The following is a 22,585-nucleotide window of genomic DNA, read 5'->3' on the forward strand; positions in this document are numbered from 1 at the left end:
CATTTCCAAATCTTTTAAGTCTATACTCTGTGTTATGTTTGATCATCTACCAGTATGTTGGTTTGCAAGTTTCATCATGAGTCACCATTTCTTTCAATAGATTAGATCTGATAAGTGTGAGAGGTGGGAGTTGAGCACAGACTTTGTGTTCCGTGCCTTGTCTTAGGTTCAGGTTTCTGTTTTGGTGCTGTGGTCAGTGATTTATCTGCTCCAGGCCTTTCGTCTACATTTACTCCAAGTCTTCCCATAGGGATCTGATTGGAAAATCATAACCAGATGTTTCACTGAAATGCTTTGTTTACTATTTGAAATAGTTTGCTGTGCATCTTTTTCACAAAAGCGACATTGTTGACACTTATCTTATCTTATCAGAGTCCTCGTAAGGTTTTTATGTTGAATTAAACTCGTATCGATTGCTGTCAGTCAACATTTTTTGTCGCTGTTCGTCTTTTTTAACAGGATAGAAGTGAAACAAAGAGATCTGGGTTACGCAAGTCACTGTCAGAGCAAAACCCACAGCATGCTGTGTCATGTTCTGTAAGCATTAAAGCCTGCCAGTAAAGCAATGTTCATCCATTTAATCTTGTTTTTTGTGGAAAATAGAAAGCTCATTTTGATGGCTTTAATAGGATGTATCATTCATCACTAAGTGGATGTATGTCCTGAAGAAAATGTGCTGTGATTGCAAATGCTGAGAATGTTTGCCAAATGCTGAAGAAGTGCCTGATTTTAGTGTGAAGGCCTGAAAAACATTTGGGTTAGGGTTAGGTTTCTGTACCTGAAAGGCCTGAAAGTATGAAGGTCCTGAAGTCTATTTGGAAACATGCTTGGGGCCAGTGGGGAGTTGAGTAGTAGAGCTTCTGTGGGAATATTTTCCGACCTTATGTATCTGTGGATGTGGGTGAGAGGGTTAGAGCTAGGGTTAGAGTAGAGCTAGGCTTCTAGGGTTAGGTGAGGTAATTGTGTTTGCTGATGTGTGTATTCAGGACATTTGTTTGTGCACTGGCACACGGTGACCCAATAAGGTTAAAAGTACTCCCCCATTCCTAGCTAGGGTTAGGGTTACAGCTAGAGTTAGGGTTAGGTTACAGTTAGGTTGGGTTAAAAGTATGCCATACATTTATGGTGCACTGGTACACAGAGATAGGGAAATAAAAGACATAGAAAAGATATAAAGGGCAACAGTTACATAAAAAGAAATACATGGCGCTGGACCCATTAAATACATTCCTCCGTTGTATGGTGAGGACCCAGGTTCAAAAAGGAAAGAAAAGATAAACGTAGGGCCTTAGACCACACCCCACCCTGACATCAGCAAAGGGTGGCTGGGTGTCAATAAAAAAACGTACGGAAGAAAAGAGAAGAACAATACCTGTGATTGCTGGATGGAATCACAGCAGTGATGAGGCTGCTGGCAGTGAATTCAAATACTTTCTGGCCTGCATGAGCTTGTTTACCACAATAAACATGTTTTTCATTATTCCACTAATGGGATTTAGTTTTACTTTTACCCTCAGTATTTCACAGTCTATTTTCCCATGATTAAATGATCCAGGTCAAAAAAATGTGAGAGACGTATTTCACACACAGGTATCAAGTCATGATTTAACAACAGTATTTTTCTACAACAGGAGCAGCTTGGGAAAAGAGAGAGATATTTTCTCATTTTCTCATTCTGCTCTTTCTTTTTGCCCTCAAACAAAAGAAGAACAGAATGAGAAAATAGAGAAAATAGAGAATATGATGAAATAGTTGACTGCCCAAAAACTTACGGATGATAGGAGAGGAACATTACCTATTATTACTGGATGGAATCCCAGCAGCGATGTATGGAGGCTGTTGGCAGCTCTCTGGCCTGCATGAGCTCGAAAAACCACAGTGAACATCTGTTTTTCATTATTCATACTCTACTAATGGGGTTTTCAGTATTTTGCAATCTAGTTTTGTATGATTAAATGATCCAGGTCAGAAATGTGAATGGAGTATTTCACTCACGGAATGATGATTGAACAACAGTGTTTTTTTACAAAAAGGAGCAGCTTGGGAGAAGAGAGAGATGAGAGCGCGTGCTGGGCGGAGGTGTTTGCCACTCGATGAACTGATAACATTGTTACCCAAAACGGAAACAATTAGAGTCTCTACGTCAGAGTCTGGGCAAGTCATGCAGCTTTGGATGACACACACCAAAACACACGTTCACACTGAGCCACGTAATTTCGCTTTGGCCAAACTCGACTCAGATTCTACTACAATAGCAAGCATGTGTGTTGTTGTGTGTTGAGTCGACAGTGAAACAAATAAAACACTAACACTTTCCCTTTTCACCATATTCTCCAAATGTTAACTACTCAGTGACATAGGCCAGATCCATATTTCTTCCTCTGTTCTGTAAATACTCAATTAGTGAGCAGAATGAAAGGGCCTGTTGCCTCACAGTAACTGAGGTTCTTGCCCTCTGGTCTGTAACTATTTTTAGTGGACCTGTATGTCATCTTGGATGGGAGGTCAGTTACTGTCAGACTTGTTTGTTTTCTAAAAACTCCCAGTTTCACTTGTCATTGGCGCACCACTGCCAAAGATGTGTCTGTGTAGAGTGACAGAATCGTGTAAAAGGCTATTTATAGAAATTGTTTGCCTTTATAGAGATGGGAAATGCCTGCGTATATTCCTCTGATAGTTAACTTTGACTGTTGTTGAATTTTTTCAGCTATGAAAGTGCCAGTTTTCTTGGGATGAGATCATCATTATGATGTTAAAAGCATTTACTTTACTGGAATTACTGAATCATTCCCATGTATTTATTCTTTGACATGTAAGCAAAAGCACAACGCATATGGCGACACTGGGGACTATAAAGACCTCCAAATGATCTGTTGGTATATATTTAGTCAAATTTCTTCAGGCAGACCAAAACCATCAAATTTCTTAAAGTTTAAACTAAAGCTGGTGGGCAGAAAATTACATTTTTTGTTTTGGTTGTTTGTTTTTTTTTATCATTTTCTGTACATGAAATCAACATCATGTGTCAGATGTTCAACTTTTGTCAGTTGTTGGCTAGCTGCTAGCATAAAGCTGTGGTCGCTACCTATTGTATTAGCATAATTTTGAAGGAAGACACTGCGCATAATATGTCCGCTGCAGTTAATGTGTTTGATTGTGATGCTAATAGGATGAGGGGGCGCACACTCAGGTGGTTTGTTCCAGCGTTGTTGAATGTGTCACACCTGAGCGATATGACGTTTTCTGTGTGTAGGTGACATTCTCTGTATGTAGGCGATGCTAAGTGTGTGTAGGTGACGGCTGTGTTCTGTCTGACTCCTACAAAGACAAACCGTATCTCATCTTGGACACTGGTAAAGGAGCGGATACAGTGTAATTACTGTGGGCCCAGAGGAGGTCTGAGCCGCTCTGCTCGTGCAGGATTGTGGAAGTTCTTGGTATGTAAATAATGGACGTTTTACTGTTTAGTTTTATTACAACAGCACAAAAACGCATTTAGGAGCTGAACATCTTATTTCTGGTGTACACCGAGAGACTAGAATAGAAGGAACAATGTGTCTCATTCTGAAAATTGATTTTTCATAGTAAGAATGTTTACATGAGAGCACGTTTTACATGTGAAATTCACAAATAACTGTACAGAAAACTGATATAAAACAAAACTGGTATTAAGAAAAATCAAAGTTAAATATCAATAAAAATGTAGCATGTAAAACTTGGAGTATGGATCTGTTGTCAGGAGCTTGCAAAAGGCTCCCTAGTTTTATATGCTCTCTCTCCTCCACTGCAAGATCCTACTTTGTCTTGTTATGTTTTGTGTTTGTTTTAGTCAATACATTTGTGTTGAGTCAATGGAAAATCAAGTGTGGACACCCTTTTTGTCAAGAGCTTATGCTGAGGAAGAATTCTCAATGTAAGGGGTTTTACAATTGAGACACATTCTATATTCCCTGTGTTTAGGCCTCCGTTCAGCTGGAGGTCATGTTTTACACCTGTTTTCACTGTTGTTAAATAGTTATTGTCAGCCAATGTTATTATCTTTCAGCCCAAGAGAATTTCCGCTGTTTTATTGGTTACCAGAATTAAATATGTTTTTTACAGTCATTTAGCAGACGCTTTTATCCAAAGCGACTTACATTACATCACCACCCATTTACAGTTGGGGGTTCAGTGCCTTGCTCAGGGGCACCTCGGCAGGGACTCGAACCGGCGACCCGCTGGTTCCCAAGCGGAGGCCCTACCGACTGAGCTACTGCCTCCCTGTAAATAATAAAACACTTTGCACATTTCAGATGGGTCCCTTTATTTACATCTTCAATCTGCATTTGCACATGGAACAAACAACATCATATTTGCGAATTTGCCAGATTTGCAGTCATAGAAAATGAGCACAGGAGGAGACACAGATCTTTGTTTAGTTTGTTCTGCGCAGTTTGTCTTCACGAACAGGTTTTCCATAACAGCTGTCTGCATCTGCTAGCTGTCAGTGTGAGCAGCAGGCCATCCATTGTGTTCATTAGCTGAGCTTCCACTCAGTTTCCCATGGTTCTTTGTTTGTGTGTCGGGTATGAACTATGACCTGTGAGCTGATACTGTTGGACTGAATGATCTAAATGTCAGCTATGCGCCGTATCATTGGACTTGCAGCTTCTTCCTAAACGAATGGAAAAGTGGTCAGACAAGCCAAGATTTGTGTATTTTAATTGTAATGTAAAAAATAATGAGGAAATGTTGAAGCATCTGGTTGTCATTACCACATAGTCACAAATATTAAACCTGTTCCACATTATGTAAGTTAGAAAATTTACATAACTATCTCCGTTGCTAGAAAAATCAATAAATTAGAGCAATAAATAGACTTTTATTTGACACAAGCAGCAGAGGTATCAAAAGGCTTACAAAAAAAGAAAATATCAGTATTTTCTTGCCTCCACTCTTTGTTTTGGCCTTTGGTTGACAACCATCGCAACTGCCCATTTTATCATAAAAGTGAGGGACGACTGAAATAAGGACTTAGTGATACACAAGTGGCTCATGTTACAGCGTCAGTATAGATCAACCATGCCTGGGAATGTTGACCACCACCTTGAAAACTGCCCAGAATGGCATTCTGTTCTCCAAGTCTGCGTTTCATGTTTCTCAACCCCCCACACCTTGTTATCGCTGTAGCTTGGGGGGGTGGAGGGTGGTGGAGGAGAGGCATGTGATTGGAGCTGAAGTGGCAAACAGGGTTGGGGTAGATAACCCTGCCACTCTGACCCCAGAGCAGCACGGACGTATCAGGGCCTGCAGGACGGCCCAGAGAGCTCAAGTCGTGCAAGTTTGCCTCGGGGAGGTAATTTCACTGAGCCAGGCCACACAAAGTGCTGATTAGTGTTTGCATCGAGTAGGGAGGCCAGAGATAAGTGGAGAGGAAGACTGATGTCAGAGGGAAGACGAGGGAGGGGGGACATCAGGCCCAGCAGTTCCCACCAGGCTGCGTCCACTGCAGGACTGACTAGTCTGAGTCTTTTGGCAATTCATGCGCCTTCATAGTCTTATTGGTGTGAAAACACACCTTGGGATGACCGCAGATCTGCTTTGTTTCTCTGTGAGACTTTATCTCTCCACTGTCTGAGTGATGGCAGTTGATATACAACATACATGGACAGATTGCATTCATTCATTTGGAGCATAAATAGATGTATAATAAGCAAATCTGCGCCTCCACTCGCACCCAGCTGCCCTTCAGGATTCCAACAATCAGTGTATTTAGTTGACAACAGTCTGGCTGCAGAGGTTTGTTTACTGTTAGCTTCCTGACCTGCGGCTTTCGCCTCACACTAAGACTTCACAAAGGGTTCATGTCCATAACAGTGTGGACTATCTGCAGCCACACTCAGCCACCACCATTCCTTCAAACTTGTACTTGTAGGTGACCACACCTGTGTCATCCAGGTAAAGCAAGGAAATGGGGTCCAGCTTGGTGGGCACACAGCAGGCTTGCGCCGCCTTCTGCGGACTGTTGATGTTCATGAGTGTCTGGACAATAGCGTGCTTGGTGGGTGTCACATGCTTTGTCAGTGGAAAGGAACAAATGCCAGTGCACTCATATGCGTCATAACCAGTGGGTGCCAGGATCCAGCTGTCCCATCCAATATCCTTGAACTCTACAAACAGTGATTGCTTCTTGCAGTGGTTGCCTTTGGCATTGCGGCGGATGCGGGATGCTGAGTCGTAGATCATATTGGAACGCATTTGGATGAGGGCCTCTTCGTTTGGCTCCTCGTCCTCCTCTACTCTCCCACCTTCCCCTCCCAGCTCATTCAGGCCCATGTGGTCTTGGAGCACCATGTTTGAGGTTTCATGGTCAATCATCTCACTCAGTTCGCGCTTCTCATCACGCTGATCGCTACTTTGGTCATCAGAGAAAACAATCAGCAAAGGTTGGTGTTTTTCCTCTGCGCTTGTGTCAATCTTCATGTCCCCCGTAGGTGGACCCCTGTCTTCGCGAGCCTCTGTCAAACCTTGACTTCTGACTTCATTATCCATGCTAGCAATGTGTACTTCCAGTCTGTGTGTTGTCCCACGGTCAGATTTGCGCCAACGTTGTACAGCGGCAGTAAGGTCAAAGGCCTCCCAGCCATCATCGGTGCCGTAGACCTGCCGTGAAGCCAACTCCACCAACTCCACCAACTCTGTCCTCTGCTCACCAGCTCTCCCGATAAATCCATCTCCTCTCTCTGTATTCTCATCAGTCATGTTGTACTCTCCATCTTGCGATTCCAGTTCATAGACGGTGACCTTGCGGTCCACACCAGAATACAGGTGGCGGTCAGTCTGAACCAGAGTGTAGAGGCGGAGCTCAGCTGCTGTGATGCGCTCATGGTGCGGGACGGACATGTTGAAAAGGAGTGGGTGGTGCCTCACCCCCCCAACGCCGACAGCACTGGGAGATGAATCTGGCAGAGAAGTGATGGATACATATATTTAGATTTCTGTACAATCTGTGTCGTCATATTAGTGATAGTTTCAGGACATAAGCTCTGCAATAACAGTCAATGTTACAGTAAATTGTCACAAAACAGATGTAATGTAATTATTTCCTGATTCCGTTACCGTTTCTCTTTTACGCTCGATACATAAATCCAATTACTTTACACGTGAATGCATGATAAACAAGTGATGTGATGAAGAAGTAGAAGATTTAACAAGTGAAATCATGTTTTTTCTGCAGCAGTTTAATGATCAACAAGGGTAAATCATTGGAAGCAGAGGTCCTGTACCTTCATTTTTGAAACTGCGGATGATGTTGGATGTGGGCATGGAAGTGCGGTCGTTGGCAAAGCGGTTGTACAGCTCCAGCATGTACTCTGGAGGCTCCTCGCGTGTGCTTCCAGGAAGCAGTGAACCCATGCCAGACAAGTTAAAGGTCCGGAGAAACTGCTCCTTCAGGCCCTCCAGCATGCTCTGCACATCCAAATTGCTGTCCTGCTCCAGCAGCGAAGGATCCACGACCCCTCCATGCCCGTCTCCCAGGCCTGGGGCTGGGCGATGCCTCTGATGTGTAGGGGAGATGGGGTTGCCTTCTCCACACAAAGGCTCCTGGAGCAGCAGTAAAGAAAACAGCAGGAGCAAAGTCTTGGAGGCGAAAATGTTTCCCAATTTAGAGACCCAAATGCTCGCCATGGAAGAACCAATCTTCAGCACTGTGATTTATGCCGACGCAACAGTAAGACAAAAAGGTTTGCTTAATCCCCAAATCCACGTAAATGCTGGTTCACTGGCAGATGCTCAGTGGCATAGTTGAGCCCAACATTGACCAGTGGACTTTCTGGACTGGTGTGTATTCCTGACGCTGTGTATGGCTTGTCGAGGAAATAACGGACTCTCTTTCCTGATCTCACAACAGTTATTCTCATGCACACCTTTTGATGTCCTTTGCCGCAGATCTGCAGTTCCGGTCATGGGGCGGCCGAAGCTTCTCTTTGTCCATCAGGCTCATGTCTGTTGCGTCCTCTCCTCTCTTGGTCTCTCCCTACTCTGCTCTCTTCCCAGCTCGCCTTGTCTTTCTTTCTGCCCCTTATCTATGATATGGTGGGCTCTGCATTGCTCAGTTCTTATGGTGTATGTGTGTGCATGCGTGCACAGCTTCAAGTTTGCTTGCTGGTGTGTGTTATCTCACAACTTCCTTAATGAGGATTTTGTAAACACGGTCCTGTAGCCTCTTCCTTGTGGAAGTGCTATTTTGTTTGGGTGGGTGCTCCAGGGTTGATATTCTTCAGTTTTGTTTATTTGTTTTGTAAACGGTGGAGTTCTGCAAGCTCCTGTATAGGCTCCATTGACCGTTTCTTTTTGACAAAATACAGTGAGGGTCTGTTGATGTTGTTAAATATATCAGGATATTTAAATCAGACAACACTTGTCCAAAAGAAATTGAAATGTAATGAGGTGTGAGCCATAATGGCCACGGATAAAAGATGCTGAGCTCACATCTCTCTGGAACATTAAAGCTGCTTATAGAGGCACTTTGTCTTGCTTCCCTTTCAGCATAGTTGGGTCACTTCTTGGGTAAGACAAGGTTACTTTACTTTAAATGTTGCAAGCAAACAATAGTTATGTCAATAACAACCTTACAGCACTGATGCCACACTTACACAATACCTTAAATCTAGTTAATCTTGTGGCTCTTCTAACTTCTGTGATTGTTTATTGCCTTTATAGACTAGTATAAAATAACTCATGAACTCCGAAAATGCAAATTGCAAATGCAAATTGAATTATTCATGGCAAATTAATGTTTAAACTAAGTCACTGACTCTATTTTTGTACGCGGGCACATTTTGGAGATATTTGGCATTCACTTGCCAGGCTGAAGAATCGGCCTGTGGAACACATGGTTATGAGTTAAAGTAAGATTTATTTTTACCATTTCCATAGAAAGTGTTTTCTGGTGACATCTGACCCTGAAACCTGTGTATTTTCTTATGGATTAGTATTCTAAGGTTTGAAGTCCGTGGATGGCATTGAGCAGCTGCTAGACTTTATATGGAGACATTCCTCTTGATTAGAGAGACGGCAAAGAGTCAAAGGTGATGGCGATACAAACTGGGTGACTCAGTCAGAAAGACTTCCACTGTCAGTCAATACCAAGTGTAGTGTAGTGTTGTTGATGCACTGTATGTGGCGAGGCAGATAGGCAACGCTACCAGTAACAACATCGGACACGGGGTCAAGAGGTTGTCGTTTCCTGAAAACACAATGTTCCCATGTGAGCAGGACGCCGCTGCTAAGGCCGGCAAGTTACCTGAAAAAATCTTGGCATGTGGACGTCCGGTCCTGACACGGCTTCATCACACCACAACTGTCAAAACGACGATACCTCATTCCAGAGCTTCTTTGCGTGACCTGGAGATACACTCTTGATAGCGGTGGCTCAGTGAGATGGGAAGGAATGAGCTTTTCCTGCCTCTGCCACTCATCCGCCAGGCTGACGGTTGACAGACGTGCTGTTATCTGTTTCTCTGTTTCTCTGCTGCTGCAACAGACTCTCGCATCTTCCTGGTGGCTGGAGGAAGGTTTGATAATGACAATGTCCTTTACTTGTCTCTCACACCCCACCCCCCATTTTACACAAACTCCCAATCTGTGTCCCTCTTTTCTTTCTCTCCACATACTGTACACACACACACACACACAGACACACACACATACTCTTCCCTCATGTAGTATTAAGGATAAAATCAACCATAATCAATATTTTTAGTAATGCTGTATGCCTATTATCTATTGTTGAGGGAGGCAGTAGCTCAGTGGGTAGAGCTTCCGCTTGGGAACCGGAGGGTCTCCAGTTCGAGTCCCTGCTGGGGTGCCCTCAATTGCTCCCCCCCCGATCGTAATGTAATGTTGTGCTTCTTTCACACCATAAGTTAGCTTTGAAGGAAAAATTATCCCAACTTCATTTGTTTAAATCATTTCTAAATATATTATTTTTCCACAGTAATTCAGCATCCAAAAATGCCCTCTGCCTTCTGCCTTCTTAAACCACCAGCAAAAAACTATTGCCTCAAATATTCCCTAACTCGTAATTTTCATCACTACTAATTAATCAACACACACCTGCATCAAATCTGATTGAAGTCTGACCTCAATCTAAACAGGTGTTGCTTGGGTGCTGGAAATATTTGTTTTCAAGATTTCAAAAGTGATTGGATTTTAAATGAAGTGCTTGAATTCTCCAGTCAACAACCAGGACTACAATCCTCAATATGATGTTTTCACTTAGCAGTTTGCCGATCTACTACTGTGCTTACCACATCCACTGCAACCGAGGAAATGTGTGGGTGGTAGTGATGAAGAACAATGAGTCAGTAACGTACACGTATGAATGTATGAGAGCATGAAGGGGACACTTTTCCCACCTTATATAGTGCATTTGGATATGCATTTGAGGTCTTAAATTTGGTCCAGTGCCCCTTTAGGCCCCCAGAAACATGTGAGTTGGTTTGGAGTCTGTAGCTCACTTCCTTAGAGGGCCCCCATAGTTTTGTGGGAACACTTTTTCCAACCTTAAACTGCAAATGTGATGTGCATACAAAGTAAAAGGGTGACCGAATTATGGAAACATCAAGTACAACATGCATTTTATCAATTTAGCACTTTAAGACAAGGGATTATTTTACATAGTATAAAATATTTCACATATAATAAGCATTATCTGCCGCTAACACCATCACTCAGTCCAATCGTCCTTGAGTTCAGGTCGTCCAGCATCGTGATACCCTCTTAATTAATTTCTTGAATTGCAACGTGACCACAGAATTTAGCAAATAATCTACAGTATGTTCTGAGTGTCACTGCAGGCTGTGTGTTACAACTACAACGGATCAAGACTGATTCTATGCGTCACTCCTCCTGTGTTATCTTTCATGTAAATGATAATATTGAAAGACCACAACAACTCTGAACCGTCCTCACAGGAACAAGCAAATGGACCAAGTAGCTCACACTGGAGGATGACAAATCTTCCTTAACCGGCCCCGGCATGGCTCTGCGGGGGTTAAATGGGATCATGAATCCAGTTTTGTAGAACATCATCATGGAGTTTTTAGGTTGGAGCTTGCGGCTCTCTGGTTAAGAATTGCTGCATTTCTCTCTGCAGCTCCTGGCTGCGTCTCTCTGCCTTTTCCCGGCTGCGCTCGGCGTTTCTCAGGCAGATCTCCAGAGCGGCCACGCGACTGCGCTCTGATTCCAGAGCAGAGAGCAGCTCAGCCACTCTGGCCTGCAGCTCTTTGTTCTCTCTCTGCGGACTGAAAGAGCAGAGATAGTTTAGAATTAGCGGCTCCCAAAATGTAACCGATTCCAAAGATATTATAAATGTATGTAATGCTCAAGGTCCAGGGCTTATTGTTTTTTGACATTTTCAAATCTATCTTGACATCACACTCATTTCCTCTATGCACATCGGTTGAGTTGCTGTAATCATTCTTGTTTGTACCATCAGCTGTTCCCTTGTTAGTGCAGCTACATTATTAACAGACAGAACAACAAGCACACGACTATAGAAGGCTCTGTGGAAAATAGTTTGTGTTTTACAGAAATGCTTTGAGAAGCTTCAAGGTTACTGGGACATGAAGTCCATTGTTCTGTCTGCGTCCTCCAAGTCAACTGATGATGATGGTGGTGATGATGATGATGATGATGATGATGATGATGATGATGATCAGGTAAGTGTAAAATAAATAACCTTGTTGTTCACCAGGAGAACTAATTAAACCACTGAAGACTCGTGAGCATTTGGCCTCAACTTAGAAGAGTATCGTCACCAGAGGTCTCAATGATGAAGCAATTATTGACAAGACTTTGATTGATCACTGGAGTTTGCTTACTGGGATTGTGTGCATTTTGCTTTGAACTTAGTCCTTGTTTGTCTGTGTATCACTTTGTTTTGTCACAACATCAGGACTGATCAAATTAGCAGGTGAAGCTGATTTTACACACCGTCTATAAAGCAAGACTGCTGCTTCCATGTTGTAAATAATATAGAGTACAAGCTGATCAGAAATCAGAATTGTTTGCTGAAGCTGAAAGACCAACAGCACCAAATGTCTGCAGTCTGCAGTGCAGTCCATGTCTCACTGTGTGAAACAGTGAGTGTAACCTTGATATTTCTCCAAGACAAACGTCCCGATTGCACCCACACACTCCAAAACTGTTCCACTAAGTTGTACCACTTAGTGATCAACACAATTGAGTTCTTGCTAAATAAAGCCAAACTCTTTTGGCCAAATGGTTGTAAGTGTGTGATGAATGGTCACCTATGAACCTTATCTCAGTCAAATAGATAAATTGTTTCATATTGTTTCAATATTCATCTTTGACCATAAGATCCCCTTCACTCACTGCTCAGTCAAACTGCACCGCTTAGTGGAAATCAGGGCGTTTACTTGGAAACAGCAGCGTCTTGCAGTATGAGAGCACAGCAGTGTGTGTGTGTGTGTGTGTGTGGCCAATGTGTCGTACGTCAGTGAACAGGCATTCATTTGACCAACAAGGTTTAATTTGTGCCAATGATTTGTCCTCCAATGAGTAAATCCACTTCCTGTATGCCACGATGCAGGTTAGCAAAAGCAAATGCAGAAAGGGATTTCTGCGTTTAAGAATAAAAGACAGAGACATTCCCAGCATTCCTGACATAAAAGTGACAGTTTGAGTGACTTAAACAAATAAAGTCCCATTAAGGTTGTAGCCAGTCTGGTCGTCAAGAGTGTGAGTGCAGAAGTGTTTGAATAATACAGATGTTCAGTTTTCACCACAACGATTCTACAGCTACATGAAAACGTGAAACGCACTTTCCAGGTCTTACTTATAGAATTCTAACTTGAACTTTAACTTTAAACATCTCCTGCTTTATTTTACTTGTGCAATGGAACACAGTCAGTACTGACAGGAGGAAGCATCACACTGAGCCAATGTCTGATTCAGTGGATGTGATTATTATTGTCATTATTAAAGCCGTCTGTCAAATCCAGATCTGTCCTGGTTCAACATTTGTTATTTGAGCCATTTTGTATGACTGATCTCACCTTTCAGCAGGTTGTGATTGTTGCTGGTCCTCTTCCTCTTTCTCAGACCTGCTGTTTGCCCGCTGACATGCACCGCTCACCGTCTGGGCCTGTACACTCACCAGCTGAGGAGTCACCACATGAGTTGGCTGGTGATTTCTGTCTGGTGAGTCGGCAGCAGAAGATGAAGTCGTGGCCTCACTTCCTGTCTGGACCCCATTCTTGTCTTCTGACTGCTTGGCGGGCAGCGTAGGACTGCTGAACAGCGACATACTCTGCAGGTCCAGGGTCCTAAAAATGTCCTCTGACAGCGTGCCGGTCCTCTCCTCCGTGCTCTCCTGGATGCGGCTCCACCTGTTCAGGGCCTCCGCCTTGGCTGCCATCCCAGTGAGGGGGCAGTTAAAGGCGGGCAGGGTCTGGGTGCGCTTGCGGGGACTCCCCAGCCAGTCATTTGCAGGCGGCGAGAGAGGCTCCTGTAGGACAGTATGAAGGCTGCCGTCCCCTCCGTTGGGCCCAGGACTGTCATTGTCCTCCTCCTCTGGAGACTCGGACAGAGACGTATCACCCATCTGGGACAAACACACAACTGGATATTAATCACAGTTATAGCTGAGGCATAAAACCTGTTATGTGAAAGCTGGAGTTTTGGTTGAGGCCAAGTTGTAATCGATAATAATACATGTAATACCAGAGGAAAGGTGTGGAGACGTGAGCTGGCAGGAGAACAAAGACACATGTTTGCATACATTGTGGCTCTATGGCACATTTTAATGTTTTCATTGTGTTCTTGAGTCCAGACGTGCGTGTGTGTGTGTGTGCGTGTGCGTTTGTGCGTGTGCGTGTGCGTTTGTGTGTGTGTGTGTGTGTGTGTGTGTGTGTGTGTGTTACCACCTTGATTAACTAACTAGCTCCCCATCACACTACACAGGATACAGTTATTACATATTGTAACACAGTGTGCAGCCTAGTGCTTCTGCATTTGTGCACTTCCTGCAGCGACACAGCAGCTCTATCACAGGCGTCTTCTTCACCTTTTGCCGACTGGTAACTTCTTCTTTTTGTCAGACCGTTTTGATTGGAGTTTATGTTCTCTGACATGTTTATCTAGTTGTTAGATTATGTTTCATCCTTTAACTTTTGGGGATTCCTTGGATCTATCAGCTTCACATAAGGCCACACACAAACTATGGATTCTGACATTTCTTTGTACGTCCTCCTTCAATTTTGGGTCAATTGTCACAGAGTTTGACACGTTGAACATCTGCACCAAAGCGGACACTAATGTAATCTTTGTTTTTCTGATTTTCTTTCCTGTTTATGTATTTGCTATAGAAGTTGAGTGGATGTGGCTCATATGAGCTGAGTGGATGTGCTGCTCGTACCTCTGCAGACTCCCAGCCCACAAAGCTGCGAGGATTGCTCCTCTTCTTCTTCTCTGCCTTGTTTGTCCGAGCGGAGGGCAGGACGTCTGCAGAGCGAGGAAACAGACTCTCGTGCGCCCTGATCATCTCCGTCATCAGCTTCTGGATCTGAGGAGTCGCTGCGAAGGGAAACAAAGACGTGGAAGGATGAAGATCAAAGTGTCTCATGTTTGAAAACGCTCACGTTTGCTGGTGCTTCTTTCGTGATCTCTGCTTGTTTCCTCCATTCCACATAGTTCAGCTACTACTAATGACAGTCAGGAGACATGTGCATCTTGCTGCTTTCTGAATTCCGTGCGTGCGTGCGTACGTGCGTGCGTGCGTGCGTGCGTGCGTGCGTGCGTGCGTGCGTGCGTGCGTGCGTGCGTGCGTGCGTGCGTGCGTGCGTGCGTGCGTGCGTGCGTGCGTGCGTGCGTGCATGTGTGTTCTCACCCTTCATCACTATGAAGGGATCTTCTATCTGAGGTTTGAGCAGGTTGATTCCCATCACTGTCGCCAAGTTCTCCACATTCATCTTATTCACCTTTGAGTTCAGCTGTACCTCAAACAAGAACCTTCAACACAGAAACAGACAAAAACTTCACAGTCAACATAAAATCTTAAATATAATATAATATACAAAGAAGTCTATGATAAATACAACAAGGGTGTTCATTCATTTGACTTCTTCTTGTCTAACAGTCGTCTAACATCCTGATTAAAGGTTTTGATATTCATCTCTTACTGATGAGATTAAATGTTTTGCTCTCATCTAACTGAAGTCTGTGATGTGAAACTGTAATTTCTCTGTGTAACTGAGTGTGTTTAATGTTTGTACCTGCAGATGTAACTGAGAAGGTTATAGTTGATTCTGGGCAGAAGAGAGATTTGTTTCACCATCTTCTCTCGACCCTGAAAGCATCACAGAGAACAGAATTTCGTCATTGTTTTTATATCATCAACCTCACAGCATCACATCATCACCCTCACACACACACACTGGCCAACACATTCTTACGAAACGTTCTTCGTCATTCTTAACAAATTTAGGTAGAAATCTCTCGATCATCAGACACAGACACACACAGAGACACACACACACACACACACACACACACACACAGAGATACTCTTACACACTCTCACACACACATTCACAGACACAGACACAGACAGACACACACACACACACACACACACACACACACAGATACTCTCACACACTCTCTCACACACTCTCACACACACACAAACACACTCGTACTTGTGTGCCCGGCGTGGAGTCCAGCGTGGAGGTGCAGTCCAGGAAGTCCTGATACTGGGTCCAGGGCACCACCGGCTCAGGCAGCTCCCGCAGGTACAGCTTGAGCAGCGACGCCACCGTGTGGACATCTGTGTCACTGCGGCCAATAACAGCACAGCGGGTGATTAAATCCCACAACTCACTTTGTTCCTGCATGAGATTTAACTTACAACACTTTGATAAGACATATGTGTTATTAACAGCTGATCAAGGAGGGAGACTGATGATTGGGTTGATGGAGGGTTATAGGATGTAACTGAGGATGTAAGCATGTGTTGTGTGTCAGTTTGTGAGGTTGTGTAACCCAGACAGAGCAGGATGTGGTCACGCGTCATCTCAGCACTAACACACATATCAGCCTCTTCATCTCTGTCAGGCCTCCTCCTCCTCCTCCTCCTCCTCCTCCTCTGAGGTACAAACAACTGCTGCTGGGTTTACTGACCAACTTAACTTTACGTTTTAATAATAAATGAAATAAACCTTTCTTCTCTCTTTTAATTGTGTTTATGATGTATTTGTTCATTATTTTTGCTCAAGTGAATCATTTATCACATTTATATAAAGTTCATGTCAATAACAATCTTAACAATCGTAAGTGTCTTAAATCTTTACTTAAATGGTGATTTCTGATCTGTGTCTATGCTTTGTGTCAGTTGTTAAAGAGAAGCACATGGAATCCAAAGTCTCTGATCTGTTTTAATCCACAAATTCCTTAAACATCCAATAATCAATCCAAGGACAAAAGAATATAAGTATTTAATATTGTAATTTAACATAGCTTTGTTTGTGAAGCTGTTTCACTTCATCTTAACCTGATTCAGGAATGACCAGGTGAGGTTAATAAGGAGTGTCTTTTGAGGAGTGTGTGTCACCTGGGGAAGGAGGGCCGCTCTCCTGCGTCAAAGGCGTCTCTGAACTGTTTGACGGCGTTGTCCTGACCCGGGAGCCTGAAGATGCCCTCCTCCTGCAGGCCGTGCTCCGTGATGAACTCCACGCACTTCTGCACCAGGATGGGCACCATGTGAGGCCCGAAGCGCCGCTCGTACGTCAACGTGTCCGTGAGACCCTTCCCAAACACTGCACAGGGACAAAAGCCCACATCTTGACTTTAGATGTGCTGGCGTTCCTGCATGTTTTACTCTCTGTGAGCAAAGAACACGCAGCATAACATAGAACATTCCCATTATTATTATTTGATTCATCACTTAACCTCCGCTGGTCGGCATTCCGACGACCCGCCGCAGCGTCCGGACCCACTCCTCCCTGTCCGCCTGGGAGTTTGCCATGAAGATGTAAGGACATCGCTCTCTGTCGCCATGGGTACCTGTAAGACAGTACAGATTGTTGGGTTGTTGCCACAGTGAAAGCTGGAGCCATTTTGCAAAACCTCAAGATTTTTTATTTGGTGTGACTTTGTGTTGATCACGTTGAAAATCTACTTCTACTTTGGGAAAAAAATTGCTCACCGTTCAAATTAACAGAATGTTTACATATATGCAGGGCGCCGTAAAGCTTAATAGCAGAGTGACTTACGTGGTATGATCTCAAAGAGGTATTTCCCAGGGTCATCTGTGTTTGCTGGGAGTTCATTGATTTTACTGAACCTCAACTGGATGACACCCTGCGAACACACACACACACAGGCATGCACACACTGAATTAGAGAGCAGCACCCACACAGTCAACATCCCGTCGCGCTGGAAACAACACTGAGGAGATGAACAGACCAGCAGATGCAAACTAATGACCTTACAATGTTCAAATGTTCACCAGAGAGCAAAAACAAATGACTCTCAGTTTGAACCACAGAACAACAAACGTAAGCCAAACACACTGATCATATGTACAGTTATATATAATATGATCACTCTTGGTATAGAGCATAATATGACTTATTTAGAGCTCAAAATTCCAAAGGTTGTGGCCCGAGCTTCTGTTTAGTCTTTGTTGAGGACTTTGTCCAGTTTAAAGGGGTAGTCATCTGACCTTACTAACCCCGATGACATCACAGGGGTCAAAGCCTCTACTGCCTGGAATGATCTCTCTGTCACAATTAGATCAGGAGATATGAATGTCAATCAGTAATCAATAATGTGTGATCTGTTCTGGATGGAGCTCTGTTCAAAGTGTTTGTCCTTTACTGATCAGCTCCATCTCAGCTAGATTACATTACATTACATTACATTACTGTCATTTAGCAGACGCTTTTATCCAAAGCGACTTACAATAAGTGTGTTCAACAAAGGTAGATAAAAGATGATGAATACACACCTCTGCCCAAAACGTCTCAGAAATCTTTCAATTACCCTTTGAGTTACAGTATGTTGAACACACACACACACACACACACACACACACACACACACACACACACACACACACACACACACACACACACACACACACACACACACACACACACACACACCAAACCATTGTAAAAACCTTCTTGGCAGAGATGATAAACTGAATTCCTCACACAAAACTGTTATATTCCCTCTTTACCTTTGCTCAGGCTTAAACTGGACTGACTCTGACCCTGGCGTCTCACCTGGACCGTGGTCTCCTTGTCGTCCTTGTGGTAGGTCAGCGTGCTTCCTCTCAACACAAAGTATCGTTGGTGCCAGTTCTTGACCAGAGACCTTTGCTGTTTCTTCAGCCACCCGGCTCTCAGGGGCCTCTCCATGGACCCCGGGGAGCCCGGCGTGCTGGATCCCGGGCTTCCCTCGCTGGGAGTTACACTCTTGGACCGTGCTGCCAGACAGATGGAGAAGAAAGCAGAAAGAGAAGTGCTAAAAACACGACAGGAGGGCCCGATATCAACGCGCTGCGTCACAGCCCGACCATAGGAACGTTCACACACATCAGCCAACAACTTCCTCTTTTAACATGAGCTCAGAGATCTGAGACCTATTTCTGTCAGCGCTGAGTGAAGAGTCAAAGGAAACTGGTCACAGCTGCCTGACCCAAGCAGCTTCCTGCAGACGGTGTACGCTGAGCGATTACAGCTCTGATTGTTCCACGCTAATAACACGCTGACCTACTAGAGACCATCAAACAATGAGCTCCAGTAAGGGTCAAAGGTCACAGATTAAAGCTCATATGTCACCTAACAACCTGCACAAACACATCCTTTACTGTGCAGGAGGGAAAGTTTATGAGGATCAACACTCTCAGCTAATGTTAATGTCAATAATGTTATGTGTGTGTGTGTGTGTGTGTGTGTGTGTGTGTGTGTGTGTGTGTGTGTGTGTGTGTGTCTGTGTGTGTGAATGGATGGATGGATGGATGGACAAACAGAGGAATTGTTTGTAGATTGCTCAGTTGTTCTTGAATCCACTGTGGGTTATTGCAACATGTGAAGAGAAGTGAAGAAGAAAGACAGCGCTGCGTAAACAGGAAGCTGCCACGTCATAGCCATGGGGCCGGCGATACTCTGAAGGTCTCCACCCACGAGCCTGAGAGGCCTGTGGCCCAAAGTCACCACTAGCCTCTGATTAGTGGAACCATGAAGAGCTGCCGAAGAACCCACACCCACACCCACACCCACACACACACACACACACACACACACACACACACACACACACACGGGCACACACACCTCTGGCCTGGATGATTGTGACCATAGCGTAACTTTACAGCTTAAGCTCAGTTTGTCTGTTGGTTCTCCTCACAGCCACATACACACTCAGAGAGAGGGTCCACTGATGTCACACAGCACATGATGTCACTGCTGGAGTTTGAGTTTATTTCAATAATATTTAATTATGTTCATTGATTGTATTGACAGATTGTATTCCATGTCCAGATCTCGTGGCTGTCTGTTCCGTCTGTTAATTTACACAAATCACGGAGGAGTTTTAAATTGAGCATTTCTTATTTTTTGTCGATAAACGATATCATTTGATAAAAAATACATAAATATAACAAAGCTTAAACAGCAGAACTTGTTCATCCTTGCAGGACTCCAACACCTACTGAAGTCAGTGATCATGCATGTCTACAAGTCAAACATATACACACACCCACACATACACACTCATTTACGTAAAAAACAGACAGCTCGATGTCAGTGAGAGACGTGAAACTGTTTCATCATTTCCCTTTTGAAATCTTGCCTGGATCCGATTCCACTGAGCAGAAATGTCACTGAGTGTAGAAACATCTTCAGAAATCTGCTTATTAAGATGAAAATCGTGAGAATGTGTCGTATTCAGGAAGAGACGCTCATACTGAGAGAAGAAGACGTCTCCGTGGTGAACATGAATCAGATCATGTAAACACAGCAGGAAGCTGCTTCCTGCCGCGGTGCTGCACAGATACAGACTAACTGCAAGAATGACAAGAGTGGCAGCGAAATCCAGCATCGTCCTGCATCAAACTGGGCCGAGCATGAGGCCTTCAGCTAACAGGCCCTAGGGGCTATAAGGAGATTAAAAATATACTAATATAAACTTCACATACTTAGCCCTCAGGCCTGCGTTTCTTCCTGTAGCTTTGGACAACCTGGTTCTTCATGTAACATGATCATCCAGAAATAAGAACAGCAGGGAAACAGGCTGGCAGAGTGAACACATGGTGTTCTCTCAATAAGACAAAGTCTCACTAAGTCCCATTTTCAGATGTTTAACATTAAACAGTCACAAAACAGTTCAACTTTTTACTTCTTGATTTAGTCCACTGTCAGACCTTGATGAGCCCCATGACACCTCAGAAAAGGTTCAGAAAAAGGTTAAGTTCCCAGGTGGACCTCAGGCCCCCAAAGCACCGGGCAAAGTGTGTGACTGTTACATTCATGTTAACACTATTAACTATTACTCTATGATTAAAACAATGATTGATCACATTTGTGTATGCTTACTTAGAGTGAAAGACAAGCTGAACATCAAAATGCATCAGACATTTGACCTTTATGATCCAAATCCAATGATCCAAACCACTTCATTTGGGACGACGTGCGGCCATTCACTCATTCACAGCGATGCTTGGAAGAAAACAGCTCCAATCTGTAGAGGACATTGCTCACTCCAGATCCACATCGTTAAGCATATCCAAACAGGTAGTCACCTATCAATGAGACGATCATGGGACTCACACGCCTGATGTTTCCATTGCTGCATTTATTCCTTTCTCTCCTTCCTCTCCAAACAAAATCCCAGTAACATCAGCCACTCACTGAGTCACACAAACAAACCGAAGCATCAACACAAAATGTCCATGTTCTGTCATGTTACCATTCGTCTCTCAAACCCAGGATATGCAGTCCAGGTCTCACAAAGCTTCCAGTCCAGAACCGTCAAAGGTGTGTGTGTATCTGCTGAATGCTTCCAGTATGATGTTGTAGTAATTGAACCTTTCCACACACAATTCCACCCTCTGCAAACACCACTAAGCACAGTGCGAGTGTGTACAGCACCTTTGAACGACTATACACACACACACAGGCAGGAGTGTGTTAAATTCTTATTCCACGCACTGGGCGGAATGTTTGAGTGATGAAGTAAGTAAACCATGGAGCGTGATGGTGCAGGTTATATCTGCGTGTCTGTTTATTAACAAGTTCCAACCAACCATGGCAGGTCGGTGTTTCACGATCAAGCAAAGAAGCCTTTAGATTTTGGTACAAGTTGGCCTGATGGTGGCGTTGTAATCACTGAACTGCAAGTGATAGAATCTTAATTTCCTCAGTGATCCCGATCCAATTGCATAATCACATCACTGAGGGACGCTGTCATCATTGGAGGACAACACAGCCATGGCGGAGGTATGCACAGCTCGATAGTGGAAAACAGTGATTTGGTGTTTAGGAAGAAACAATAAAATTACTCTGACCTTCACCCATAGAGAGCGACCACGTGTGAGCAGAACCCACAATGCCCACAACACAGTCAACATTGTAACATTACTTTTCATGCACCTGCACCAAGATGACAGAACTTCTTATCATGTATATCATCCATCTGTTAAAGAAAATCACCAACATAGTGGAAGAGAAGAGCAAAGTCTGTGATATTAAATCTACCCACTCTTTACACTCTCTGGTTTCCTCCTGACAAAGGAATTTAATTCATTTTACCCCCCGTTAGTTACTGCAGATCCCTGCATGTGACGACACAGCAGACAGTGAACACAACACACACACACACTCCACCACCGCCCCTCTCTCTCTCTCTCGCCCTCTTACCTATTCTAGACGTCTCAGCCTTGAAGGTCCTGAAGTCCCAGTGGTGAGGTAGTTTCAGAGACATCGTCCTTAATTCAGAGGACAGGTCAGTGTTTCACTTCACACACACATACACACATTAATACACACACTCACTCACACATGCACACACACACATGTCCACACACGCACACACACGCAGAGAGAGAGAGACAGAGACAGAGACAGAGAGGAGATATCGCACATCTCACTTCCTTCTTCCTGTGTTAATCTTTCTTCTTCTTTTTTCTCCCCTTCTGTACACGTCGCCTCACGCCACCCTGACGTCCACGTCCATACTTGTTTCAGTGATCCTCATCAGACTGTTTTTGGGTGCGAGTGGTGGCTGGGTTGATTCACTGAAAGAGCAGCAGCAGAAGTATTTTTGCTATGATGAAATGAGTAATGTTTGACAAAACCACCACAGTTGTTGTCAGAGGAAATGGTTTTCATGTCTGCTTTGGTTCCTCCAGCGAGCAGACGCATGCTGCCCCAGAAAGCAGCAGGAGATGTGACAGAAAAGAACATTTTGATGGCTTTATCACATATTAAAGTTATCATACGTGCAATGTTAGATGCAACATATCTCTACAACCCCAAAAGTGCATGAGTGGCATCATGTTCTTTAGATTGT

At 43.9% G+C, this 22,585-nt stretch overlaps 2 protein-coding genes across 2 annotated transcripts; both read right to left on the minus strand.

Moving 5' to 3' along the window:
• Positions 1-4,302: 4,302 nt before the first annotated feature.
• bmp10 (bone morphogenetic protein 10) lies at positions 4,303-8,285 on the minus strand. Its single transcript, XM_076150629.1, has 2 exons — positions 7,266-8,285; positions 4,303-6,941 (listed from the first exon to the last, which is right to left on the minus strand). Exons 1-2 carry the CDS (start codon positions 7,666-7,668, stop codon positions 5,863-5,865), a joined length of 1,482 nt encoding a protein of 493 aa, XP_076006744.1. The 5' UTR covers positions 7,669-8,285; the 3' UTR covers positions 4,303-5,862.
• Positions 8,286-10,594: 2,309 nt separating this feature from the next.
• arhgap25 (Rho GTPase activating protein 25) lies at positions 10,595-22,321 on the minus strand. The gene is made up of 11 exons (XM_076150842.1): positions 21,934-22,321; positions 18,298-18,500; positions 17,280-17,367; positions 16,957-17,070; positions 16,619-16,823; positions 15,708-15,843; positions 15,282-15,355; positions 14,897-15,018; positions 14,426-14,583; positions 13,065-13,612; positions 10,595-11,288 (listed from the first exon to the last, which is right to left on the minus strand). Exons 1-11 carry the CDS (start codon positions 21,995-21,997, stop codon positions 11,087-11,089), a joined length of 1,914 nt encoding a protein of 637 aa, XP_076006957.1. The 5' UTR covers positions 21,998-22,321; the 3' UTR covers positions 10,595-11,086.
• Positions 22,322-22,585: the final 264 nt, after the last annotated feature.

Source organism: Genypterus blacodes, unplaced genomic scaffold, assembly GCF_046128005.1.
Source record: "Genypterus blacodes isolate CSIRO-AG114 ecotype Tasmania unplaced genomic scaffold, CSIRO-AGI_Gbla_v1 ptg000053l_1, whole genome shotgun sequence".
NCBI lineage: Eukaryota > Metazoa > Chordata > Actinopteri > Ophidiiformes > Ophidiidae > Genypterus > Genypterus blacodes.